This window comes from Ailuropoda melanoleuca, chromosome 13 (genome assembly GCF_002007445.2).
Source record: "Ailuropoda melanoleuca isolate Jingjing chromosome 13, ASM200744v2, whole genome shotgun sequence".
In the NCBI taxonomy this organism is placed as follows: domain Eukaryota; kingdom Metazoa; phylum Chordata; class Mammalia; order Carnivora; family Ursidae; genus Ailuropoda; species Ailuropoda melanoleuca.
In genome coordinates this window covers 43,948,495-43,976,339 of record NC_048230.1, presented here as the reverse complement: position 1 = coordinate 43,976,339, position 27,845 = coordinate 43,948,495, and the positions used below count along the sequence as shown (strand labels likewise).

The 27,845-nt window shown below is 61.4% G+C and overlaps 1 protein-coding gene across 1 annotated transcript in view; it reads right to left on the bottom strand.

Moving 5' to 3' along the window:
* BAIAP2 (BAR/IMD domain containing adaptor protein 2) overlaps positions 1-24,850 on the bottom strand; it is a 62,651-nt gene extending 37,801 nt beyond the window's left edge. The window contains exons 1-4 of the mRNA XM_034641547.1: positions 24,808-24,850; positions 23,077-23,168; positions 12,172-12,247; positions 9,583-9,669 (exon numbers count right to left, since the gene is read on the bottom strand). Coding sequence (XP_034497438.1) covers positions 9,583-9,669; positions 12,172-12,247; positions 23,077-23,168; positions 24,808-24,850 — 298 coding nt within the window. The remainder of the gene's footprint in view (positions 1-9,582; positions 9,670-12,171; positions 12,248-23,076; positions 23,169-24,807) is intronic.
* Positions 24,851-27,845: the final 2,995 nt, after the last annotated feature.

The window sequence follows — 27,845 nt, the reverse complement described above, 5'->3', positions numbered from 1 at the left end:
CAGAGGCCCCGGGCCAGGTCCTCACAGACCCTGCCCCGCCCACGTCACCTCCGCAAACAGGCTCAGGACGGAACTATGGCTGAAGGCTCCTCTTTGCCCCTTCCAAGGAGGAGCTCCGGTAACCAGGCGAGAGGCCCCTCGGTCCCCAGCCTGTGCTCAGGAAGAGACCCAGCCATGGACCGTTGTGCCCTGTTGACATTCCGGCCCCAGAGCAGGCCCTTGGACGCCAAGCAACACGAAAACATGCTGGAAGACCTCTGCTGCTCTCAGCAAAGCCGCCGCTGAGAAGATGGGGCTCTGATTAAAACATCTGCTAGCGTCTCCTGACAAAAGCCTCACTCTGGCCCCTGACACTCTCATCGGGGCGGCCAAGCTGGTACACGGGAGGCCCCCGGCAGGAGAGCTGGTAGTCTGAGCCCAGGGGGCCCCAAGAGGGGACCCCCTAGAACATCCCAGCCCCTTCCGTGTTCAGCCCCAAGGCCTGAGCTGCCACGCGGGGCCAAGGGAATGCAGTCGAAGGCAGCAAGGCCGTTCCACCAGCTCCCAGGCTGGCTGCGACCGTCCGCGTCCACACAAAGCTGAGCAGGACGACGGAGTCCGTGAAGAGCTGTCTTGTGTCAAAGCCCCAACAGGTCCCTGTGGCCCAGGGAGACCAGAAGAGCACGGTCCTGATCTCTGGGATCCAGTGACTGCTTCTGCCCCAGCCACTTCTTCACCGGCCAGTGTGAGAAGCCTTGGTGTCGTGTGCTGGGAAGGGGAGGTGAAGGCAGGATCCAGGGGTGATGGGGCCGAGGTGCTGGGCGACATGGGGGTTCTGAGTCAGGCCCCTCAGGCATGTGAAACAGCCCCACGGCGTGGATCCGATCAAGCCTCTAAAAGGCAGAAGGGTTGAACAAAGGCGGTTTCTACTGTTGGGGTCTGACAGCAAGTGGCACATCAGACCGACTGCTGTCAGGTACCAGGGGAGGCAGGGACACACTTGAGCTCCTTGGCCAGGTGTGTGGTCAGCGCTGCCAGGCACGGACAGGGACACGGGAAGGAGTGATGCAACCAGACCACATCTCGGCCTCATGAGAGCGCAGGAGCCCAAGCAGGCGGGCAGCCTCCGGTACCATTCAGAACCACCTCCGCCTTCTGGGGCCCTGCGGCCAGAGTGTCAAGGTCGCTGGGGCCACACTGCCAAGCGCACGCCCTTGTCCTGGGCCCCCTGCATTCCAGCCACACCACGGCCAGGCCACCCATGCCTCTATGCAAGAGGCCAAGTTTGAGAAAAGTCAGCTCTGAGGGCGGGACTGAGAAGAGGCACCCAAATCGCACAGGGCCTTCTCCGCGGGCGGCGTGGGAGTGCTGGCCTGGGTTCACTCGGGCAACCACAGGTGGGGAGCAGCCCAAGGCAGGGCAGTGTTCAGGCCACACCTTCCTTAATCCAGTGACTCAGGGGCCAAAGCAGGTGGGTTTCAGGCCGCCTCCCAGCCTCAAGCGTCCTGCTCCGAGGCCACGCCCAGCACGCAGCTCTGGCCACTCTCGCTCTCGCCACTCTCGCTCTTGCCGGGCGGTGCGGGCCAATGGCCCTGCAGGCACACACATGCCCCAGATCACCAACAAGCGGCCGCTTCAAAGGTGGAGAACAGACACAAAGCGGCCGTGCATACAGATTAGGCAACTGGAGCAGGCTGTAGACGGGACAGGGCGGGCTGGGTGGGAAGAGTGCGCAGGGGACATGGAGGCTCAGCGGAAGCTCTGCCCCGCTCGCCGTCACCACCGCTTCTCTTTCAGCAGTGCCCCCTTCACGAAAACTCCGGAACCCTCCAGAAGACTTCCCTGCAAAGGCAGGGAAAGCCAAAGGGCAAGCGACGTGCACCTTTTCTGCGTGAGTGATTGCAGCACGAAAAGCCTGAGTCCCTTCGCATGTGTACCAGGAGCCCAGGTCCCGCTGGGACTCTGGCCCCCGCCTCCTGCTCCCTCCCTGGGCTCTGCCCGGCTCCGTGCAACCAGTCACCCTGCAGAGAAGAGCCAGGGCTGTGGCTGCAGGCCTTGTCCAGCTGGTGGGATGCCCTAGGGGATGCCGCACCCTGGGGGCACCACAGACAGCAGCCTCCCCTGCACAGAGGCCCAGAGCAGTGGCTGGCTCCCCCAGGAGCAGGGAAGCCCCAGGAGCCAATGCTGGGGAAAACAGTACATGTGACAGCACAGACTGGAGCCGGAGCCACGGCCCATCCTCCAGTGGCCACGACAGTGCCACAGCGGGCCCAGGAGCCAGCCCCTCCACACCTGGTCAGGGGGACACACACAGCCAAGGCTGCACGTGACTGGCGCATACGGAGCCAGACCAGAGGAAAATCGAGGCACTGTCAGGGACTCCCAGGGAGAGGAGCAGTGGAGCAGACCAGACGACACCGGGGACTCTTTCCACTGTTCTTCCTGCTTCTCCCTGAACTGAAACGTCCAATCACTTAAAGTAGCGGAGAGCCTGGAGGGGCCCCGGCCGCCACTGTGAGTCTTCCCTGGCTCAGCCCTCCGCAGGGCAGGTGCTGGGACGGCGCATGCCCCCCACCTAGCCATGAAAACACCAGCCTCCTTTAGGGAAAAGAGAACCTGTCCCACTCCCCTGTGGGAGCCTTCTGGAAACATCCGCAGCTCTGTGCTGTGCTCCTACATCAGGCTGACAGCATTTCTAACTGCTCATGGTCAGGACGGACCAGGAAGAGGTCAGAGCATGGGGCCTCCTGCCCACCCTCCAAGGGACTCAGACGGAGGAAGTCACGGGCGGAAGGGCTGCAGCCACTCTTAAGATCTGGCAGGTCCCCCAACCCCCTGCAAGGCCCTGGGACAGGCACACGGTTGGGGTGCCGTTCCTCAGGCCACGCTCCGGGGACTAGCCTGGAGCCTCGGACACGGGCTGGCACGTGCATCGCCGGCCGCAGTCAGCCCAAGCCCGAGCAAGCACGGGAACCATGGGGACGCTGAGCAGAGCAGGGCCTTGGAAGAGCTGCGGGAGTGCGCGCAGATCAGAGGCCAGACGCGCTCTGTAATTACCCCGAGCAGGGCGGGAGGTGGCACTGAGGCGTGCCTCAGCGTGAGGGTGGAGGTCTGCGAGCCTCAAGGCAGCTGCACATGGTCCAGCGTGGGTGGCTGCCGGCGAGGGGGTGAGAGGCGCTGCGAGAAGCTTCTGAACGCCGTCGTCCCGTACTCCCTAAGCCGCCTGCGGTATCAAAGTGATGGCCTGACAGTCTTCGCTGTGGGGGGTGTGTGTGTGTGTGTGTGTGTGTGTGTGTGTGAAGGTCCGAGTGAAGCAGAGAGGGGGTATCCTCTGCAAGCTCTGGAGCTGGGGGCAAGGAGACCAAAGGCAGAGCAGTGGCTGCTTACTGCGCAGGGGAGAGGCAGCCCAGGGGCAGCACCCCCCCCCCCCAGACAAAGGACGGCCTCAGGGCCAGGCTCTCACTCAGAAGTGGTAAACGACAGCACAAAAGCCTCTCCACTCCCACAACTTTGGGGTTTACCTGGAGGAGCGTGTGCTGCTGAAGACCCCCACTGTGGGCAGGAAGGGTGCGCGCGGGCTCTGCAGGGGAGCGGCTGGGGTGCAGTCAGAGGGGGGTCTGTGCACACCATCCTCACAGGGGACAGGAGGGGTCAGGACACAAAAGGGAGTGGCCAGGATCTCTGACCCTCTAGCCCCTGGGGGGCCACACTGGAGACCCAAGCAGGAAGTCAGCAGCCAGAGGGCAGATGAAGCCCCACTCGCTTCTGAAACAAGATGACGTTTCTGAAAACAAAGTCCGGTGTCTCCCTCCCTGCGCCTGGGAAGCCCCTCGCCCCTCAACCGGGCCATTTGCCCCCTGAGGCTAGTGCACTCCCAGGACAGCAGGACTCACAGCTCTCCCCTCCCGTCCTGGGAGGAAAGGTCTGCCAGGAGGAAATGATCAGAAACAGCAAGTCTGTGGGGGTCGTAGACGGGAAGAGGAGCAGGAAACCTAAGTCCACACCAAACAAAGGGACACAGAAGGTCACCACGTGGTGACAAGATTCAGTTCCTCAGGAACATGTGGCCGCACCACGTGCAGTTTGCACACTCAGCGTCACACCCCGCCACCAGACAAAGCCAGAACCACATGGGAAACCGACAGGCCCATCGTCCTGGGGGCTGAGGTGCACGCCTCGTCGACTCACTAATCAGTACGGGAAACTCTCAAGATTGGAACATAACACAGAACCCGCACCTGTCATCGGGGGACACACAGCACACACCACACACACAGGGCCCCGGGCCGGACAGAACAGCCTGTCAGCGAGTGCCCAAGATGCAGGACCATCCGGGAACCTGCGTGGGCCCCTCACCTGGGGTCCAGACCAGCCTGCAGGGAGGGGAGGGGAAGAGAGGGGAGTCCGTACAGATGCCCCTGGCACCTGCCGACTGATGGGATCAAGGAACTGAGGGACCAGGACAGAGCATCTCCTCTGCGGGTGACCTCGACACCTAAAACCCCAAAGACATTGTTCCATGGGGACAGTGGCCAAAACGTGCCACCAAACCCCAACCTGTCCACAATTACCCAAGAGCAAAGGATCCCAAATGGAAATTTCCACCAGGGCCTTGAGGCGGGGAGCAGAAGCAAGAGGCTCACAAGGGCCCAGGAGACCTGGCCTCTGTCAGCAGGTCACTGTGTGGGACAAACCCAGGGCAGGTGTCCCCCTGGGTGGCATCACTGGCCCCTGGTATGTTGGCACCTCGGACACTCTAAGTTGTAACAAACTGAAAACAACTGCCTCTTGGCATCCGAGAGGCCTCCAGCCTCAGAGCCGGGCTGGCTAAGCTGGCCGGTAGCCGCAGCGTCTGGCCCAGGGGTCTGGGAGGCCGGGCAGGCAGGGCGGGGGGTATCCTGCCCCTGCAGATGTGGCATGAGAGCGTGAGAAGAGAACGTGGCTGTGCTAAGCCTCACTCAGAGGGGAGCCCTGCCAAGACTCACAGAAGCCTCACAAGCCGGGCACAAGTCCACACGCAAGCCCACGTGCTTACTCCTGTCCCCGAGAATGATGGCAGGTCAGCAAGGAGCGCCCGGGGCCGCCGACCCAGCAGCCCTGGCACCATGGCTGAGGCGGCCTAGCAGGGCAGCGCCTTGGAAGGTCACCATGGGGCAGGGCTCAGCATCACGGTCCTGTGGACGTATTCACTCAGAGCAGCAAAACCCACTCAGAATAACCCAATTGCTGATGAGAGAAGAGAGAAACATGGTGTTCATGGTGTGCCCGTGGAAAGTTCTAGAGCAGCCAACACATGCACCTGCAGCTGGGGACGGCACGGGGGCGTCCTTGTAAAGCAGAAATCCATCCTCCCAGACCCCGCCTGTTCCAAGCCCCAAGCAGCCTCACCTCCCTCCTCCATTCTAGACTGTTCCCACTTTGCCAGAACACTTCGTTTGTGCCCCTTGCTCCTGTCCTCTGCACCCGGGTCACAGCCCAACACCCGCCCCTGGTCACTGCCCGTGGCCCCGAGGCTGCACACCTCGTCCACCACTCGGGGATGCTGTGATCTCCAGCCCCGCCCGCACCCTTCCCACAACACACACACGGGCCCAGAGTGGGGAGATCTGCAACAGCCCGGGAACAAAGATCTCAAATGCTTCCAGAAAGAAAAAACAAAACACACCCAAAACTAAACACCTGCATGGAAGAAAGCAACAGAACACTGGAGCCAGAGGACGGCGGGTGGTGCCTCCCAACCCGGCGACAAGACCGCATCCAACCTGAAGTTCTAAGCCAGCCAAGCCTTTTGCCAAGTAGACACAGATGCAGGAGACAAGGGCTCAGGTACTTTCCCACGACACGGCGAGGAAGTGTTAAAAGCAGACGGCCCCGCAACCGAGAGAGAAACAGGACCCAGAGCACGCAGTCCCGGGACCCGAAAAGGGACGTCTGGTGCACAGGGGAGGGCGGGCGGGATGCGAGCGGGGCTGGGGGGGGGCCGCTCCTGAGGGGGAAGAAACAGGGTCTGGGAATAAAGCAGCAGAGAACGAAGCAAATGAAAAGAAAGCAAAGACGGAAATCATAACCACAGTCACAACAGTGACCAAAATCCGTGAGGGGAAAAATCAATCAACCAACTTCACTGAAATCAAACGCGTTTGTTATTCTAAAAACACCGTCCAGAAATGAAAGGTGAACGAGACTGGGAGAAAACGTCTGGGAGACGCGCACCCGGCAGAGAACTTCCATCCGGGACATGGATGTTTACAACTCCGTCACGGGACAAAACCCACCAAAAGAAGAGAAGGATGCGAGCACGCACTCAACCTCAGAAGAGAAACAAGCACACGGGAAGATGCTCAGCCCGCCCTTGGTCCATGAGCAAGATGCCACCTGCAAATGCCCAAACTGGAAACAGTCCCGACGCGGCTCAGCACGAGGCAGGACAGGCCGGCGCCTCCATCCAGTGGGAAGCCCTCGGCACCACGGCAAGAGGGGCCGCCGGCACGCACAGAGACGTGGAAGACTTTCCCAACAATTTTGCAGATAAAAGCAGCCAGGCCAGGGGCACCTGGGTGGCTCAGCCGTTAAGCGTCTGACTTCAGCTGAGGGTGTGATCCCAGCGTTCTGGGATCGAGCCCCGTATCTGGAAGCCTGTTTCTTCCTCTCCCACTCCCCCTGCTTGTGTTCCCTCTCTTGCTGCCTCTCTCTCTGTCAAATAAATAAATAAAAATCTTAAAAAAAAAAAAAGCAGCCAGGCCAAAACAGTACGGTACACGCCACACGATCCCACTGACACTCGAGGCCAGCAAACACACGCTAACTTCCCGTGCAGAAAGAGGCCAGACTCTAAGGTCACGACGGGTCACCGCCCGACATCTGGAGCCGCTAAATGCACAGAGGAGGACAGCGGATGACTGGCTTCCAGGGGTTGGAGGGAGGGCCACTGCGGTCGGGGTCCTCTGGCTGGAGTGGGTGAGGGACACGCTTCGGAAGCAGACGCTGCTGAGGGCTGTGCAGCCCTGTGAACATACTAGAAACCACCGGACTGTCCACCTTCAACGGGCGAGTTTCTGACACGTGCAGCACGTCTCAATAAAGCTGTTACCAAAAGAAGAGATTTGCATGCCGAAGTGGGGCTGTCACCAGAAGAAATCCTCACGGTTGTGCCCCCGGCTCCTGACACACAGACCCTAAATCCCTTGGAAGCCCCTGAGTGATAGGGGCATCTTTCGGCCTAATGTGGTGACTCTGGGGGGGCTCCCAGATGGAGCTGGTCACCAGGAAGGCCCCTGACGACCAGAAGCTAGACTTTCAGCCACACCCCATCCTCTGGGGACAAGAGGGGCTGGAGACTGAGGCACTGACCGTGAGCACAGGATGATGCCTCCATGAAAATGCGTAAACCACGGGGTTCCGAGAGCCTTCAGGTGGGGGACACACCCACCTGCTGGGGGGAGTGCCCCAATTCTGGGGAGGACGGAAGCACCTGATGCCACCCAACATTTCTCTCCATCTGGCTGTTCAGCTGTGCCCTTCGTTGTACCCTTTCCAGTAAACTGGTCAACGTAAGTGAGCATTCCCCAGAGAGCTCTGAGCTGTTCTAGCAAACTGTCCAACCTAAAAGGGGGTCATGGGAACCCTGATTTGTAGCCAAGTCCAACAGAAGTGTGGCTCACTGGGGACACTGCTGCTCCAAGCAGACGGTGGCAGAGCAGACCCGAACTGTGGGTCCTCAGAGAGCCGGAGAACTGGCTGACCGAGGGAGCCCCACGTGTTGTTGCCCGAGCTATGCTGAGAGGACATAGGTCTCAGTTTGCCTGGCACCTCTGTGGACGCACACGGAGGAAATTCCCACCCGCGCCGCACCCCATGCTCCACGTAAGCCTCAGGAGATTCCGAAAACCCACAAAAGCAAGCCAGAAGCTCCCGGATTCCAGCCGGAGCCAGGCTGGGCCCCCGGAGCAATGAGGGGCCGTCCCTCCCTCAGCGTGCTCCCTGCCCCGCCGCCCTGCTCCAAGGCACGAGGCCGTCCAGCCACGTGCCGGGCCCGCCGGAAGGCAGCACCCCGGACACCAGCACCAGGAAGCTCTGGGACCTCACTGCAGTTTCGCACGTGCCCGCCTTCATCCTGGGGCCACGCAGACATGCTTTTTCCCCACGCACAGACCCTTGCCCTCCCGTGAGTGCGACCACAGGGCCTGGTCCCCACGGCAGCCACGTGACTGACTCCCACAATCAAATGCCCCTTCCGCAGACAGGAGCCTGTGTGCAAACTCATGCGGGTCATGCACAACACCAACTCCCCTCCGAGGGGTTGGGGGCCCAGACCACAGCCACAAGAGCTGCAGCCAGGAGACCCAGGAGTACCAGGCTGGCCCATGTGTGGCCTCTGCGTCCCTGAGCCGGCCGGTCCACAAGCACCCCTTGTGGCAGAGGAGTGCCGGCCTCCGAAGCCTGAGTGTCCTGAACGTCACCAGCGAGGCCTCACCTGCACGCCTCACCCGCTCGGCACCCCTCAGCCCCCCCACGTTCTCCCATATCTGTGAGGGGCAGGTCAGCTTGGTGCGCGTGGTGGTCAGACGGCTTCCTCCAGAGCCACGGAGCAGTACAGCCTTTCAGACGCCGGACAGAGGCCCACCCGCCACCTGCACGAGCAGAGCCCGGCCTGTGTGTGGGGTCTGGCCCTGGTCACGCATTCCGCCTGGCACGTTGCCCCCGGCCCCAAAAGTCTCCATAGCTGCATCTGTGAGCACAGCAGTGGCATTTTCACACCGGTCTGGGCGCCACGGTGGCTCTCCCAGCACAACAATCACTGGCCACATGGCTCATGCCTGGCGAGCCTGCCGTGCACAGGCCCCACATGTGGCACGGGACAGTGTGAAAGGGCAGAGGGCAGTGGGGGCACCGAGAGAGGGAGAAGGCCTGCTCTGGGAGCTGCAAGTACGCACACGGACAGCCCGGTGCCCCACACCTGCCGGCACGAGCAGGGCCTCTGGGCAAGTGAGGGACACCGTCCACGCTTTGCTCTGTGCGCCTGGGTTAAGAGCGAGCTGATCTCACGGTACGAAATTCACAAAACAGCGAGAGCACAGAGAGCATAACCCGCCCTAGGAGCGCCACCTGCTACACTCCCGGGCCTTTTCCTCAGTTTATCACGCGATAGCACGCACGCCCATGCGTCCTTTCCCAAAACCGGGTCACCCACGCTTGGGTTGGCCTCCTGTCTCCCGATCATACCAGGAATCTCCCCATCACCTCAGTCCTGCTTCCACACAGTGCCCCACACCAGCCACACGGTTCTGTACGAACGCCTGTCCATGTGGATCTGCCGCTGTCCTCACCCCACGCTGTGCTTCTTGGGGGGGACCGACCCACCCGTGTGCTCTCTGAGCAGCACCCCGAAGCTGCCCAGCACACCCCACTTGCAGCCAGGCGTGCACCTCACAGCCTTCGCCAGCTCTGAGGTCACGGTTCTCTCAGAGAAGCTTCTTGTTTGACAAGGAGACCCTCGTCCCCAGTGGAAGCAGGACCAGACAGGGAATGGGACCCCAGATCCGCCCAGGCATGTGTGACAACCTGACAGCCATCCGGGGGTCTCCGCTGCACTGGGGGTCTTACCGAGTTCTTTGGAGCCCTGGCTCTCGCTGGCTAGCTCGCCCATCTTCACAAGGGCGTCAAAGTAGCCTTTGGCAGCATATGTCACACCTGAGAGGAGAGAAGGGATGGTTACTGCCCGTCCTGTGGATGGACGAGACCCTCAGCACCCACGCAGTGGTCGTGGTGCATGCCAGCCCCCTGTGCTCCGCGGCCCTTCTGCCTGGGCTGAGCGCACCCATTCCTGGTTGACATTCTTCTCTTGCTGCAAACGTGAGAGCTGCTTTTCTTTCTAAGAACCTGGTGCCCAGTCAGGCCCAGAGCTACTCCAGTCAAACCGCTGGGTGCCGTCGCCAGCACCCCAGATCTGGTGAGGGGCAGCAGGGCCCACCAAGTACACGTCACGAGACAAGACCCCGCCAGGCAGGAGATGGCAGGAAGCTGTGTGCACGGAGACCCCCAGCCAGCAGCGGACAGCGCCCCGCACCCCTCCGAGCTGAGGCCACACCACGGGCCCGCCCCATGCCCCATGGCGACTGCAGCTGCACTGGACGCGCACCTGGAGTCCCAGGGAGGAGCCCACTGCCCGTCGACCCTGGGTGGGCCCGCAAACGCTTCGTCTGCACGGAGGCCTGCCCTGCAGGCTGGCGGGAGGACAGGGCGCTGAGAGCAGCACCAACTGCGGGACGGCAACATCTAGGCCGCTCCCTCCAGAACCCAGGCCGGGGCGTCTAACCGGGCACTTCATCACATTTGTTTAGGTGGCTTCCAACGAAACACGCGCCCGCCGGCTGGACCGCGTCTGCCGCCGGGAGGGGGGGGCTCCTCAAAGCTGATCAAGGAAAAGCCACGCCTGGCACGAGGGTGGCACGGGGGAGGCCGAGTGCAGCTGAGGGGACGGTGGCGATGTGGCCGGCTGAGCTCGGTGCCACAGGCCAGTCCAGGAAAACAGGCAGCAGAGGGCCTCTGTGATTCTGCACACACGGCCCCCGCAGAGCCTCACAGGGATCCCCAGTGGGTGCAGAAAGGCCCGGAAGGAAACCTGGCCTCACATCAAAGGGGAGAGTGTGGCGTGGCCTTGACCAGGACTGACTGGGAGTGAGGTGACATCCCCCCATGAGGAGGCCAGGTGAGGGTGAGAAGAGTCCTACGGACAGTGGCTCCAGAAAAGGAACCCCCATCAACCACGTGCAAGGCCCCCGCATGCATGGTGCACAAGAAAAATCAACCCCAGTCAGGAAGAGATCAGAGCCCGGTCCTGCTCCACGGGCACTGCAAGGGGCTTTGTTCGGAGCACCCGAGGCCCAGGACCCCCTCCCCACCCCGGCCTCTTCCCCCCACCAGGTTGCGGACTGAGTGCCTGTCCTGCATGCAGAGCATTTTGGGGCAACAGCCCCAACAGGGCACGTTTGCCTGGAGGCTGAGCCGGCTCTCAACTCCTGGCAGGCACAGAGGTCACCACCATGGCCTGGGACCTGCCATTACCATTAAGACCCTACAGGCCGGCTTGACAAAGGGACAGAACCTGTCCGACGAGCAGCTGTGCCTCCTTTCTTGCAGGAGACCGGCAGGGGCTGCTGGTCAGTGCCATTGACCCCCACAGAGCAAGAACAGAGGAGCGCTGCCCCACACTCCTGGCCTGATCTGTGTGTGACATCAAGGCCGTTCTCCTGCAAAAAGGATCAACGTGCAGCAGCATCCCCTAGAAGGAAGGACCAGGGCTGCGATGGAGAGCTACGCGGCAGACCAGCTTATGATCGGAGGTCCTCCCTGCCCCCGAGACATGGCGAGCGGGCAGGACTGTGTCCAGACGCCTCCGGCTGCAGACCAGCAAGGCTACTGTCCAGGAACAGACTGGTTCCACCGGGTGCTCTGTCCCCAGGTGACCACAGAGACAGAAAAGAATGGGGGCGGCCCAGCGCTGCTCTCTCCTTGCTGCCTCCAACCTGTAGTCTCCCCCAACAAAGTCCCCATGGGGCCTGGACATCCCAGGGCAGCTGTCAGACACTGGCGTACGCTCTCCAGACACAGCCTCCCTGCTGGGGGTAGGAGCTCAGCTCACGAGGGTGCCGCAGTTAGAGCGACAGCCTGACACCTACCCTGCAGAGACTCAGTCAAGGGTGGGAGAGACCAGTATCAGTCCCCGAGAACCGGGCTCCCTGACTGCAGAGTGACTCAGCAGGCCCCCGCTGGGATGGAGGGGCCCAGACACACCTGCAGCCCATGCTGGCAACAACGTCCCCTCCCTGAGCAAGACTGGGCAGAGCTGCCCGTGCCCCCAGCGTCCAGAGTCCCGCGTCTTGGTCAGGTGCAGGGTGCCCACCCACCAGGGAGCGGTGCAGGGGACGTCCCAAGCCCCAAGCCCAATCCTACAGCTTCAAGACGAAGGTTTGAGGACAGAACTCCACACCCACCGTCTTTAGGCGCTGTGGGGGGACGTTGAGCCCAGACCCCGGGATAAGGCCGAGGACACGGCCATCCCCACAACAGTGGGTGCAGATTCCAGGGCTCACAGGCCTCTGAGGTGTGGACCCACACACTCCCTCCCTCCAATCTAATCTCCAAGAGCTGTGCACGTGCTGCGAGAGCACTGCTCCCACCCCGAGGCCTTACCTGCCAGAGCCTTCTCATAGTTCTTCCCCATGGCGATGAAGTTCCGGAGGCTGGGGTTGAACTGCTCCATGATGGTCTGAGGAAAGCAAGGAGAGAAAGGGCATGAGTGACCCAGGTGATCTGGGGACCCCGGGAGCATCCCAACAGGAGGCGAAAATCCACAGGTGGAGACCACAGACCCCCAGTCAGGCTTCTGGACTCTAAACCCCAGCCCCACCCTCAGGCAGACCCCCCAGGCCTCATTCCACTGCCTAGGAGGGCGGAGGCAAGGACACGCTCTCTGGATCAAATAAGCGAATATACAAAGTGTGCGCCTGGCATACAACCGGCGCTCAGAAACGTCGCTGCTGAGGTGCCCATTACCCGGTCTGGAGGGGCTGAGTCAGCCGAGGAAAAGCCTCCTGCCGACCACACACAGAGGCCCGGCCCGCCCAGCACCCCCTCCTGCAGAAGTCTTCACTCAGCACACCGACTCCCAAACGTCAGCTCCAATTAGAGGGACCCACAGCCTGATGTGCAAACACCAGGCTGTGAATAAGCCAGAGGGCAGGGTCTGTTTGCCCAACGGACGGCAGGTCTTCGTTGGAAGAAATTAGATTTTCACCGTGAAGGCCAAATAAAGGTTTTAATTTCAAAGCGTAAAAACAGGCACCCGAACCCCACCAGAAGGCGAGTTGCACCGGGCAGCAAGGGCCGAGGCCGAGAGCCAGCCCAGACAGCAAGCACGCTGCACGGAACGCTCAAAGAAAACCCGTCTTGGGGGCGCCTGGGTGGCACAGCGGTTAAGCTTCTGCCTTCGGCTCAGGGCATGATCCCGGCGTTATGGGATCGAGCCCCACATCAGGCTCCTCTGCTATGAGCCTGCTTCTTCCTCTCCCGCTCCCCCTGTTTGTGCTCCCTCTCTCGCTGGCTGTCTCTATCTCTGTCAAATAAATAAATAAAATCTTAAAAAAAAAAAAAAAAGAAAAGAAAACCCGTCTCGGCCACATCCTACATCTTCAGGTCCATGATTACAGCGGTCGTCTGTCTGATCTTTCCTGAGGATAAAAGAGAACAGGAGACCCGGAGGGGGAACTGCCTGACCCTCCCACAGACCACGGAGCCCCAGATGCTTCTCTGAACCGAAGCTGGGTACCCTCATCCCCAGCCCCAATCTGTATGCAGCTCCAGCCCCAGGAACGCCCCTCCTGCCCCTCTCCTTGCCCTCGGCCAGCAGGAAGGGCTCTGCGAGCTGCCATCTACCCACCCCAGGGTGCAGCCAGGGGTGTCAGCACAAAGGGACAGAGAACTGCACTCACAGGGGATGAGGCCCTGCATCGGAGCTCCCACCTACTCACATATGGGGCTGGGCCCCAGGCTCGTTGAAGGGGTGCCCACCAGGCTCCACACCACGTGGGGAGCAAGGAAAGGAAACACACGCAGCCCGATCCACAGGGTAGGTGTGCCTTCCTGTCTGGATGCAGCAAAGGCACAGACCTGCTCCACGCAGCACCACAGCTGAGAGATGCAGGGGGACACAGCAGTGACCTCGCCAAAGTCCCCCCCACCCCGTGCAGCTGACAGCCTGAGAGCAAAAGCACACCCACACCACACAGCGGGCAGTAAGTGCCCTGAGCTGGCAGAGGGCACGACAGCGGGACACGGGCTCACACAGGCGGGAAAGCAGGGGAGTGGGGCTGTGGGCAGTGACGGCAGGGCAGAGGCCCAGGGCCCAGTCACTGGGTATACCAGGAACAGCAGGACAGCATGCAGGCTGAAAGGTCGGTGAGGAGGTGAGAACAGGCCAGCCAACCGCCCCACAGCCTCACAGCCTCACTGCCTGCGTGGGGAAGGCCCTGCTTTCCGAAGCCAGATGGGAGGTTCTGAGCAGAGCCATGCGGTCCAACTACATTCCAACTCGGGGAGACTCTCGCTGATGGCCCCAATGGATGCGGGGACCCCTGCTGGAGCTGCTCTGGGATCTAAGAAGTAGGGCCCTTGGGAGATGGGGCCAGGCCCATGTGTCCCATACACATGGCACTGTGATGTGGGGGGACAGATGGGGCATGCGGGGCGGCGGGGGAGGCAAGCGGGATGCAGGTGCCTGGTCTGGGGACCCAGGAATCTGGACACAACAAATCCAGGGAGTGCCTAGGAACTGGAATTAGGACATCCTAACAGGCAGCAAGGCCAGCATCCGGGGAGGATCCTGAGCAGGAAGCCAGGTTTGGGGCGTCATCAGCCAGGGGTGAATGCAGGGCCTGTGGCAATTCAAGTTGCCTACAGACCTCGGGGCAGAGAAGCGCTCAAGGTTCATGTGTAGCTGTTGTCTTTTCTCTTTTTAAAGATTTTTATTCATTCATGAGAGAGAAAAACAGAAACACAGAAGGAGTACAAGGAAGCAGGGGGAGGGGCAGAGGGAGAGGGAGAGGCAGACTCCCCGCTGAGCAGGGAGCCGACATGGGGCTCTATCCCAGGACCCCGAGATCATGACCTGAGCTGAAGGCAGACGCTTCACCGACTGAGCCCCCCAGACGCCCCACGTGTGTCTGTTCTGTGAAGAGTTCAGGGTGGGGCGGGGCCCTGAGCCCAGGGTTCCAGGGTGCCTGCAGATGGGCACGGGACCGGGTGCTCACGCGTGTGCGCACGCAAGTCCACATGTGCACAGAATTTCAGCATAAAACGTGTTTCTCACTGTGGTGCTGGGCACAGGCGTGAGACACTGCTCTAGCGGGCACAGTCAAAACACACCTCGCCTTCCCGGGGCCACGGCCACCCCAGCCCCCAGGTGGCACCCCAGCCTCCTGGCCAGAAGAGGACACTCTGCCCAAGCTCACCTTCTAAGCCCCATCAACACCCTGAGTGACAGCAAGAAACAGGCTAGGAGCCACCCAGGCCAAGCGAGGGGATCGCCGTGGCAGCCCGCCCACACCCTCCCAGTGACACATGGGGACAGCTGCCAGGTTTCGCTCCCTCAGCACGGCGGCTGAGCTCATGCACAAGGAATGCAGGAATGACTGGGCAGGCGGGATGGATGCTGGGGTGCCAGTCAGGCCACCTGGGCAGGGCAGGCCCTCCGATCCGCTGAGAAGGGCAGGCGGCCAGGACACCAGGCCTGGTCACACAGGGGCCACTGTCTCACCTGGAGGTGGTGGCAGAGGCAGAACTGCCCTCTTCCTTGTGGCACTGTGCAGATGCCCACTCCCCGGCCAGAAAAGCAGGCCTCCTACGGAAGCCTGAGGTGGACACACTGCCAACAGTCACCCACCCGCCTCCCAATCATTGGACGTCCCGGAACCCTGGGTCAGAGGCCTGGCACGGGGCTCCTCTGCCCTCCCGGCACAGCCCGCGGTGCTGAGCACCGTCGACAGCTGCCCCACCACTGGCTCCCCCAACCAGGCCCTAGGAGGGGCCCCAGAACCCCCGGAGGCAGGAGCGTCACGGGCTTCCTGTGGTTATCACACTGGGGAGGAGCGTTCCGTGGGCTGTCGCCTATATTGCTCCCCAGAAGGGAAGGGATATTGCGATCCTTTCGTGGGCTCTGCATGGAGGGAGCCGAGATCCGAACACCCAAACCCTCCAGCGAGGGGTCTGTTTATGTGGCGACGGGAAGGGAGTTGCTTTTCCTCGAGGCCGGCCTCACACTTGTCCTGAGACGCAGGGGCCCCGGAGAGCCTCAGGGTGCCAGAGGCGCCCCACCACCCCACGCTCCAGAGCCACATTCCCCGAGCCAGGACACGGTCCCACATCGTGAGCAATGACCAGCGTCTCCTTCCAGCTCTGACCCTTGTGCTATGTAAACGAGATTCCCAAATCGGCTCGGACGCTGCCATTGAACTCGGAGGCTGCGTGTTTATGCCTCTGGAAGCTTTCATGGGCTAAGAACCATCCCGCTGACCCTGAAGGACACAGAACGGCACAGGCCCACTTACACCGGGGTCTTTTTCAACAGATACAGGACAACACCATAAGCACTTTTCTCTTTATGAAGATTTTCTTTCTTTTTTAGAAAGATTTTATTTATTTATTTTAGAGAGTGAACAAGAACGCATGCATGTGTGTGAGCGGGGAGGAGCAGAGGGAAAGAATCTCAGGCAGACGCCCCACTGAGCACAGAGCCTGACACGGAGCTCGACCACACAACCCTGAGATCATGACCTGAGCCGAAACCAGGAATCAGATGCTTAACCAACGGGCCACCCAGATGCCCCTCTAATGATTTTCTTAAATAACATTTTCTTTTCTCTCGCTGACTCCATTGTAAGAACATAGCATGTAACACACACAACATACAAAACACGCATTAATCGACTGATCACGTGATCGGTAAGGCTTCTGGTCAACAGCAGTCTATCAGTAGTTAAAGTTTGGGTGGAGTCACAAGTTACATGCAGATTTTTGACGGGGAGGGAGGTCGGTGCCCCTAACCTCGAGTTGTTCAAGGCTCAGGTGTATTTAGCCCCAGTCACTTCACTTACTCATCGGTTCATTCAGCAACTATTACGGAAGGCCCTTGGGTACCAGGCGGGCTGCTGGGGGATCTGCGAAGGGCTCCTGGACGACCCCCCCGCCCCAGAATACACACTGAGAAAGGGTTGGAGTGATGAGGGATCTCTGCCGGACACACTCACAAGCTCAGGCGTGCTGTGCAGTCACCCTCCTGCCAGGACATCCCACAGCTGGCTGCTGTGGCCCTCCCTGGAGTCTACGTGAACCTCCACGGCAGGGGTGCCCCCTGGGACCCCAGCCATGCATTTCTGTAAGAGCAAAAGGGGGGACTGGTGCCCCTGCACAGGCACTGTCGGCAGGACCCCAGAATGCTGGGAGCCCCAGGAGCCCTCCCACCTGGGTGGCTCCGGGACACTCCCAGCCTGCCAGGACACACACGGGCATTTTGATTTCCTTTGTGGTCACAGGTCTGCCTGGCCAGTGAGGAGAAAGAGCAGTGAGACACCCCTGTCTCCACTTGGGGGAATGAGGAGAGAGGCCAGCACATTTCTAGAAAGGCGCTCTGCTAAGGGACTTTGCTCCAGCCTGCTCCTGGGCCGCGTCCGGGTCTGCTGCTTGCAGCTCAGGAATTCTGTTTATGCCTCAGCTCTGGTTCCTAGTGACCGCCCTCCAGCATCTTCCTGGCAGGGCGGTCACGAAGAGCAGAGTTTCTCTGCTGACAGAGGGGAAGTGACATGCCTTCTGCTTCCCCTCCAGCCCCTCACACGCAGCGAAGGACGGACGGGGTGGCCGTGGTTCCCTGTGTGCTGTGCACACACGGTGTGTGACTGAGCCAGGCTTCCTTTCTCTCTGCGCACCGGACCCCTGGAAGAACAACTCTAGAAGACAAGATAGCGCTGGGACCCCACCTGGCCTTTAACCCCCATCACCCTGCGCCCTCGCCCAAGGATCCGTAAGCGCCACTGCCCCATTTTACAGATCAACAGAGAGAGGCCCGGGGAGGTTAAGAGCCTGCCCACCAGCTCTGGGCAGAGCCAGCTGTGGCTTCAAGCGCAGGCTGGCCACACAGCTGAGCGCACCCCTCACCACACACGGGCCTCCCTGCTACCCCGATGGCTGCCCCAGGTGCCGTCCGCGTGACTCCACCTGCCTTGGGCTGCCTTAGGAGCCCCGGCCAGCAACACCGGCACAAGGCAAGGGCCGAGGTGACGTGCGCCTGCTCCACGACCCCACGAGAGAACTGACGTCAGGGTGCCCGCCCCCTCTGCTTACCCAGGACACACGGCCTCCAGCCATGGAGGCGCCCAGCGCCTGGCTGCCCAGGACCACCTGCCCTCACGTCCCACCCCTCACCACTGCAGGGTAAGCAGGCACCAGCCTCCGGGCCAGCAGCCCCAGTCTACTGTGGCAGCCCGCTGTCCAGGAGCTGCTGGGGAGGTGGTGGCCACCCTCCAAGGGGAGGCCCGCCCACCGCAGCCCCCAAGAAGAGCACTGACTCACTGGGGCCCCAGGCAGAGGGCCCGACTCACAGTGCAAGACTCCTGCCTGGGGGTGGGGGCAGATGGAAGGTCCTGTCCCCCTTTAAAAATAGGAACATCTATCCTGGAGGTCCTTTCTGAAGGAATAAAACCAGCTTGGGGCGTTCAGGGAGTGCTCGGGGACGGGGGCTTCCCGGAGGAGGCAGATCTCAAGCTGGATCTCACTGGGTTACAGCAGAGGAAGTAAGACTGTGTTCATACTTGCTCAGAGAATGACTGGATGCGGTGAAGCTTCCAGAACAAAACAACCACAGGGGTGATGTTGGGAGAGTGGCCAGCAGAGAACAGAGAACCCCCCTGCCCCCCAGGAGCAGGGACAAACCGAGCAGCTCTCCGCACGCACCAACTACCCTTTGGGAGCACCAGGACCCCCTCCCCACACCCTCCATGGGATGCCCCATGGGCCACAAGCCCCACAGCCCACGAGCTCCCCTCAGGTCCCAACTCTCTGCCATGGACATGTGTGGCCTCAGCCCCACAGCCGCCCACAGAGATGAGGGCCGCACAGGGAGGCCAACCCGGCTGCAGCCTCCCAAGGAGGAAGCATGAAAAGCAAGGCAAGCTGGCACTAGGAAACAAGGCACTGGACTGTTCCAGAACACAGAGGGCTGGACTTCCTGCCCCTCCCCCCGCCCTGGGAGGGTGGCCACAGGTGGACTCGCCCCAGGTGAGGGAAGCTGAGAAGCTGCCCAGCAGGGAGGACGTGGCTCCTGCCTCCATCAGCTTTCTGACAAGCCACCAACTTTACAATCAAGTCACAATTCATGTCTTTGGCGTGGCACGTGGGGGAGCCAGGGGGCCTGAGGTCCCAGGAGCAGGGATGGCCTGAGCCACTGGCAGAACAGCACAGGGACAAGGGACACAATTCTGCGCCCTGTGCAGTCCTGGCCCCCCGCAGGAATGGGCGAAGGCCGGCACAAGAACAGGGAGCAGCCGGGCCGCCAGCTCCCCCACTCCCCTTCCAGGGGTCTCGGAGCACCACCATTTCCTTAGGCTTGGACACCCCCCACCCTCTGGGAACCAGACACACCCTGCAGCAGGGTCCAAGGCCCCCAACAGCCTGGCCACCCCTCTCCTGTCTGGGAGACACATGCCCCCCACGCTGACTTCAGTGGGGCCCGGCCCCTAACGGCACCCACGGCAGTCACCTTCCAGGGGCCAACACACTTGCCTCCGAGTGCTGGGCCCCACGCCAGGGTACCCGTGTGCTCAGGATGCTCTCGGTCTGTGCTCAGCACTGAGCCGAAGCCCGTGCACCCAGCCAGCCACCTTCGGGATAAATCGCAGTGTGCTCCTGGCAACCTCTTCGCCTCGCCAGAGCCTGAGGGCGGCTGTTGGATCAAGGCTGGAGAGAAACCATCACGGCCCCACACATGACCAGCCTGGAACCCTGTCACTCCGATTCGGACACAGGGCACCCAGGACGCCCTGCCGACCATACCCGCCCACTGCTCCTGGGGGTGGGGCCCAGTGCACACCTGCTACGGGCTGATCAGTCCCCTGAACACGCGTGAGCTGAAGTCCCAGCCCCCAGCACCTCAGAGTGCGGCTGTACGTGGAAAGAGACTGGACAGAACGGATTAGGTGGAATGAGGTCATCAGGGTGGGCCCCAGTCCAGTCTCACTACTCTCCTTCTAAGAAGGGATCAGGACACAGACACACAGAGGGACAACCGTGCGGGGACTCAGACACAAGGCGGCCGTCTGCCAGACCAGGAGAGAGGCCTTGGGAGAACCAGCCCTTCCCACGCCTGGCTCTAGGACTCCCAGCCCCCACCGCTGTCAGAAATCAGTGTCTTGAGGAAGCCACCGCCTACGGCGCTGTGTCACAGTAGCCGGAGCACCGGGAGACACTGGGCCAGCCCCCAGTCGCCGCATGAAGGCTCAACGTTGACAACAAAACTAAGTCTGGTTCCTGCTTGCCGGGTTAGAACATTCCCCTGGCCTGTCCTTGTGCCTGTGAAAGCTCTGACCTGAGTTTCACAGGCTGGGCTCCCTGGATGAGAAGCCACCGGCGAGCGAGCAGGGAGGCCGCCTCGGCAGGCTGGGGAGCCGCCCCCTCCCGCTGCCCTCATGCGCCGCAGGACGCCCGGCCCGACGGCTGGCGGGCCGACGGGAGCACGCGCCGCTGGGAGCCCAAGTCAGACAGCAGCACCGAGGCCTCTGCCTTGGCCTTCCCGCCTTGCCGCTGACCTCCTGCTCCCTGCAGAACTCTGCACTTTGAAAGCTAATAACGACAGCCACCACGCACCCAACGCGTTCCCTGTGCCAGGAAATCTTCCGTGGGCCCGCTTACTTGTTGACAAGAAAAGGGTGGCACAGAAGCTGAAAAACTTGCCTGAAGTCTGTGGGACTTCCGAACGGAACGAAAGACGGCTCCAGACTTCAGCAGGCCTGTTCCAGCCCCGCTCCGCCATGGACCAGCTGACGGCCTTGGAACAGGCTGCTTCACCTCATAAGGCTTCCCTGCCAGCCGGGGACAGCCAGGGCCCCCCTTGAGAAGCTGAGGGATAAAGGAGGTCATGTGCACAGCTCTCAGCACGGCGCCTGGCCCATGGCCATCGAGGTTACTCATGATTACCAGCAGGCTGGAAAGCCCAGTGGCCCACGACCGATGCTTGGCCCACCCGCGTCCCCAAGCAGAGCCAGAGAGAGAGAGCGTGACACACCCAACTTCACAGCCCCCTCCCCAGGACTCCTGCTGCTGGCTTGACCACAGCCCCTGGCCGAGAGGTGCCTCCAAGCCACCCCAGCCTGGGGCCAGCAAGGCCCTGGATTCCCAAGGGTAAGATGGCCATGGCCTGAGTGCCATCAGTCTCTGGACTGGAAACGACATGGCTTCTCTGGGCAGGCAGGAGAGAATGGAAGGGGTACAGACAACAGGCCTCTTCTGCCAGACAGTATCTCCCAGGGCAGGGCTTCACCAGCCCCACAGTGGGCTCAGGGGGCAGCAGATGGGCCCTAGGTCTATTTCCCTCGGGAGTGGCACCTCTGCCTCTGTCACAACCCTTTCATTTCTTTTTCAGATTTATTTATTTGAAGACGAGACAGCGAGAGAGCATGGGGGGAGGGGAAGGGCAGAGGGAGAAGCAGAATTCTCACTGAGCAGGGAGCCCAATGCGGGGCTTGATCCCAGGACCCTGAAATCATGGCCTGAGCTGAAGGCAGACGCATCACTGAGCCACCCAGGCGCCCCACCATCCCTTTTTTTAAGAGTCCTGCCAGAAGCGGCAAGGCCACTCTGTCCCAGCAGGTCAGCTGTGACCGTGCATGGGCCCCAGGTGCTGGACGGCGTTCTAGCTCTGGAACGGGGGCACCCGTCCTACACCCCTACCCCCTCCTCACCCCCAATTCCAACAGCAAGATGTTAATTTCTTTTGCAGGGCGGACAGCTAGGACATCCCGGTGCATTTCATGGTCTGCTACCTGTGTCACCTGGCCCAGGCCTGCCTGTGACTGTCCCTGACGTGGCTGGGCAGGGGCAAACCTGGACATTACGTCCACAAACCATTAACAACTCAGAAGGAACAGGGGTCCTGGCTGGTGTCTGAAAGCCTTCTTTGATGGAGAAACAAAAAAGGGTGGGCACAAACAGCAGGAGGGTGTCAGGGCTTAGAAGAACATTCCAAGGACTCACTCGGGAAAACTGGCCACTGATACCCGATGGCCCAGGTGCCAGCGCTGGGGACACCGGGACACTAAGGGCTGGGAGCCGAAACGAAGCTCAGAAGAAGCAGACTCTGAATGTGAAGTACCTTCAGAAAACCCCTACCGATTTATTCCACGCGTATTTAATACAAACGTTCCTAAAAATTCTCAAAATAATTCTAAAAAACTGTCCCTGTAAGTATGAAATTAAAATCCCAAACACGAAGAAAGCACTCCATTCTGACCCGTGGCGTTGTTTCCTCCTGGTGGCCCATACTGGCCATGGCTCCTCTCCGATTCAGGTGTGGGGTCCAGTGACGCACGTCCAGACCCCTTATGTGCTCTCCCCCAGGGTGTGCGGCGGAGCCCTGAGGACGTTCCTCTCCTAGCGGAAGACGTCCAGACTGGCCCGCCAGCCCCCAGATGGGCACTGGAGCAGGAAGGGGCACCTGCGGGGACCTGGGAGCATCCCGGCCATCGTGCTCCTGCAGAAGGACTGAGACCGTTGGGCCACAGAGCCAGAGAAAGGCCAGGCGAGCCTCCTCCCCACCAGCCTGCAGGAGCCCGAGGGCCAGACAGGTTTCTGGGACAGATGGAGTACAAGTCTGTAGGAGGAGTGAAGGCAGGACGAGGAATCCTGCAGACAGTGTGGGCACAGATCCCCTGGCCCCCGTCCCCAAGGTCGTCTCTTAGAGACGGGCTTGGTCTGGCTCCAGGTCCCGCCTTCCCACCCCAGCCCCTCTCTTCACAGGCCCAAGTGTCTGCCCTCTGTGGGGACCAACACCAAGGCCCCAGGAGGCTGCAGGACCAACCGTGTCCCAGCCAACACTCAGCCTGCCCGTGGGCCCCAAGAAAGAGGGACGCGTTGTGCGTGGGGACAAAGACCTGCCACAGCCTCCAGAACTGTGGGGGACTGTGCCACTGCTCTCGGAGCAAACAGCTAGGAGGGCAGACCCCGGCTGTTTTATCCCAAGCCCTGATGCCCCCGTGCTGGCCACAGTCGGGCAGCCACGTTGGTCCTGACTCACCACACGTGGGTCTCAGAGGAAGGCTGGGTTTACTCGGCAGCACGTCGTGTGAAGACAAAACATTTTCCCTTTAAGAGAAGCCCAGGCACCCACCTCCCTTCAGGCCACTGGCTGGAGTCACCTGTGCCCACTGGGCTGGGGCCCTGACAGCCACCTCCCGTTGTGCAGCATGCTCAGTCTGTGCCGTCCGTAACTACTACAGCTGTCATCGGTGGGTGTCAGCACAGCACTGACAGCCCCAACGGTGCCCCAGTGCTGCATACCCAGGGGACACAGGTCTGCGCCATGATGAGGACAGCCTCCACATCCCTAGTGGCCAGGAAGGTGACATAGGGCAGGCTCTGGCTCGGTGCGCCTGGGGGCAAGGAAAGAGGACAGGAGCCAGCCTGGCTGGCAGCCCAGGGCACCCCCACACTGGACTGACGGGTCAGGTGTCCCCACCGGAGGATGACAGCACAGGCAATGTCCAGGGTGCCAGGCCAAGCTCAGTGGGGACAAGTAAGCAGGAAGGCCAGCCCTGCCTGTGGCCCACCCAGTCCAGCGGTGACCCTACAGGGCTCTCCGGACCAGGACCCAGACCTGCAAACTTAGGAGGAGTGCCAGCCTGCTTCCCTGAGGCCAGGAGGAGGGGACCAGGCCCTCTCACACAGCAGCTAGTCCTCCCATGAAAGGCTGCCTGTCCTAGGCAGCCCAGCCAGCACATCCATGCCAGGAGAGGTGGGAACACGGCTGGCCCTAAGGGAGCTCCACCGCAAACCAGGGGGCCTCATCATAAACCAGGTGGCGTCACCGCAAACCAGGCAGCTCCACCGCAAACCAGGCAGAAACAAGACGTGCTCCTGTGGCACCACCAGCGCCTCTCCCTGCTGACGGTATCCCAAATGCCCAGGGCCAGCACCAGCCACCACCGTGACCTGGAGCCTCAGGTGCCCACGAGTCAGTCCCACGAGCCAAGCCAACCTCCAAACACAGGACATGTGTTCAAAGCAAGACCCACAGGGACAGTGCAGGCAAGAGACTTGCTCAGAACTCTGCAGAATCACAGGCCTGGCCCCAAGTGCCTCCAGGCTGCCCTGGTACATTCATCGGCCATACACCAGGCACCCCACGAGCCAGCAAGGGTCCTGTGCCATGGTGCCAACAATCTCTGGGACGACTTGGGCACAAGGAGCTGCCACAGCCAGACAGCTGAGAGATCAGGGCAACAGAGACACTGCGCTTCACTGCCCTAGCTACTCCAGAAAGGGGGTGGGAGGTGCACCCTTAAAATGCTGCTGAGGGGGACGGATGGATGCCACATAGCACACACAGGGGAAGAGCAGCTCAGACACAGTCGGTCGGTGACAGCAGGCCCTGCTACTTTATCAGAAGATAGGAACCCAACGGGGCACCCCCGAAAGTACCTTTAAAGCAAACAAGCAGCACACGCATGCATGCACACTCACACATATACAGCATACACACTGGCATGCACACGCGTTCATCCACACAAGCACACACACGCACGCGCATGCACACAAGTGGGCATGGTGCTGTCACTCCTTGCCTCCTTCCCCCAGCAGGCACCAGCTCTGCTCCTCCCGGCAGGCATTTCCGTTGCCAAGGAAGTGCCTCCCAGAGTCCACCGCACTTTCTCCAACCAGGGGCCCACTGAGCTCCATCCACGCCGGACGCCAGGCTTCTGATGACAGCAAACGCTTTGGGGGGACTGCCCAGCCGTGGGTGAGGGGAAAGCGGGTCTGAGGTCAGCGGCACAGAGCTCCCAGAGCTCCCCCAAACTCCCACCTGGAGGAATGGGTGGGACACAGGGGAGGGTAGCCGGCAGCGTCTGGGCAGCCAGGCCACCATGGGAAAAGCCATCAGTGGGCTCTCACCTGCCCAGGTTGGCTCCCTCCCACCAGCGCCAACACCCCCACCCGGCACAAGCCCTGACCAACGGCACCGGGGTGTCAAGCCTGACCAACTCCCAGCTCCAGGAACCCCACGTCACCCACCACCCATAGGGCAGCCGTGGCACGGCCAGGCCAGCTTCCCCATGGCAGTTTCAGGGTGAGGACGACCAGACAGCCTCTAGTGACCACCCTAGCCCTGTTGACCAAGCCCCAAAGCCACACCACCATAAACCAGCACACCCGAGGCCCTCCGAGGGAGTCGTCCTCCTTAGGTGGCCCCCAGCTTCCCACACCCTCGGCACAAGCACTGCTGCTATTCCTGGGGAAGCCGCCAGAGCTGCTGCCCCGAAGGCGCATAGGTCAGCAGAGAGCCCCAGCTTCTCTTGGTGGGTAAGGCCGTGAGAGACACCAACCCCTCCCCCCAACCGGGGACGGAGGTCAGCTACTGTAGACGCCTCTGGCCAGCATGTAGGGGCGCTCAGGGGTCTCTCTCAGGAGGGCTGTGGTTTGGGCTTAATCCTGAGCAGTGAATGTCTGCCCCTGCCCCCCTCTGTCCCTCGCTCCAGGAAACCCCCCAGGGCTGCCCCCCAGGCTAGGTCTCAGATGCCAGGCTCTGGTCTCTGCACCTCCAGCACCTGAAGCCCCCCCCCCACGCTTCTGGGCCCTCCCTAGAAGGCTTCGGTGCGTGTCCCCCTGCCCCACGTCGGAAGGGGAGCTCTCAGCGGACATACGGAAGCCATTCCCCTTCTCTCCTTGCACCTCTCGTGATGTTCCCTGAGGACGCAGCTCCCACAGGGGCTGGGCCACCAGGAAAGAGGTACAAGTCCGTGAGGCTGATTCTTCCAGGCACGAGTACGTTCTATTCTCATAGTTCTAATCAGCAAGGCCAAGGACGAGCGTCCCTGCTGGTCCCTTCTCTGCCAAGGCAAACAGCGCTCAGAACTGCAGCCGGAACGGTGCAGGGCCAAAGCAAACAGCTGGGCTGCCGCGCAGGGGACACCGAGCGGGGCCACGGCCCAACCACGCTTCCGCAAGCCCCCGACCCAGGCGCAGAGGCAGCACGGCCCCCCGGAGAGGGCGGCGGACCAGCCAGGTCCACCCCCGGCAGCTCCAGCGGTGCCCCGACTATGCCTCGGTGTGGCCGGTTTCCACCGGGCCAGGGCGCCCACGCTGCCCCACCCATGCCAGCCCGGCAGCAGAACGCTGAGCTCCCCGGGGATGGAACACAAAAGGGTAAGAGAGCGCCGGCACTCGAAGACTTGGCAGTCGGGCCACAGAGTGTCAGAGAGAGCACCACCTGCAGAGCCCACCTGGCGGCGTTGCAGTGCGGGCGCGCTGTGACCAGAAGCGGCTGTGGGGGGGGCACGGCCCTGGGGACACTGGACACCAAGGCCTGCGGTGGCCAGCCTTGCAGAGCTCGGGGCTCTTTGCCACACTTCCCCCACGCGAGCTCACAAATCAGCTGCTCCACAGGCACGAAGCACAGGCTCGCCTGTGGAATGTGTGCACCCGACACCCTCCAGCCGGCTTCCAGAGGGGTTCACGGTCCTCACACCCAGAACCTACTATCTTCCCGCTGCCAGCCTGCCGGCAGATCTCACTTCAGTTCTCCGGAGAAATCACAGCTCCACCTCGAAGACGCTCAGCCGTAACCGCACGCCTCACTGCCCAGCTTGTAAGACTTTTCGTAAGGACGATCCTGGGGCTCCCCAGAGTGAAGCCGTGCCACGCACCCCTCGAGATTCTCACCGTGAAAGTTCCCGTTTAATGGTTTCATGGCAGAAGCAGGGAAAATAGGAAAGAGATCCTCTGGCCAGCACTTCCCTTCCACCCCCTGCAATAATGAGCAAACGATTATGGAACTGATGACTAATAATTCAATAAACCTCCCTTCCCTGACAGCGTTTGCAGAGCAACACCAGCAGAAACGTATGCCGCGGATTCTCTGTGCCACCAAACACAAAACCCCAGAGGCTGTTCCTTTTACGTGCTGACTCCTCATAAGCCTCTGACTCGTGTTTACCGGCAGCTCTAACATGGCTCCAGAGCTGACTTAGTCCAGCCCGACTGGCTCAAAATTCTTCCCGTGATCTAGCTGTAACTTTAAAATCTCAAGCAGAAGCTGTACTAGAGAACAGTCTGCCACCTGAAATCCAGCTGAAAGCAAAGGGGCCCCTCAGGGAGTCTTGCTGTGTCTGTCCAGAGCCTGAGTGAGCTTATGGGGACAGCTTCACAGGCCACTGGCTAAAAAGGCACGGCCATAATTGTTTAATACAATTAGAAACTGTTGCTCCGCCAGCGCCTCACAATCCCGCTTAGTGGCCGGGAACCAGCAACTACCATGTAAACACCAAGCACCTCAATCTCCCAGCCCACCCGTTAACCTTCAGACACGGTTTTGAAATCAAGCACAGCCTTGTAAGAAGCCTGCTGTGGACGCCCAGGGCGTGAGTCCCCCTCTTGAGAACACGCCCGCGTGGGGCTGCAGAGGGCCTTGAGCCCCGGGAAGCCTGGGTCTGTTGTCCCCGGGGTGAGGGTGCACACTGACACAATGGATGCTGGAGAGAAACCCAAGCGCCTGTTCTTGTGGACAAGGCACAGAATGACCAGGGAGGGGGCCCCGGAGGGGGTCTCCCGGCAGGGCTCTGAAGCCCTCAGATGTGACAGTGTGCAGAGGAGGACGTGAACCCCACTCTTCACACACATCAGAAGCAGAGGCAGGCGCGCCAGCCTCCTACACAATTAGTCTTCTCCTCCGCGGTTACATAAGATGATGGATTATCTGTCCACCCGTCCAACCTGCCCGCGCGCGCGACCTCCCACCTGGGGCCCTGTCCATGACTGCCCGGGAAGGAGTTGTGCAAAGGGAAAGCCTGTTGACAAGAAAGTGCCCAAGGGCTTGCGTAACCGCGCCTGGAGGGGCCACCACGGGGCCCCCACGCCACCCGGGGCGCAGCGCGACGGGCGGCGCGGCACGCGGAACCCCTGGATCCCCGGCGGCCCCCGCCCCGCTCCACTCCTGTCCGAGGGCCCCGTCCCCCGGACGCCGGGGCGGACGCGCAGAGGGGCGCACGGGGGCCGCGGGGCTGTCGGAGCGGGGGCGCCCGCGCCCACCTGTGACCGACTGACCGGCGCCGGGT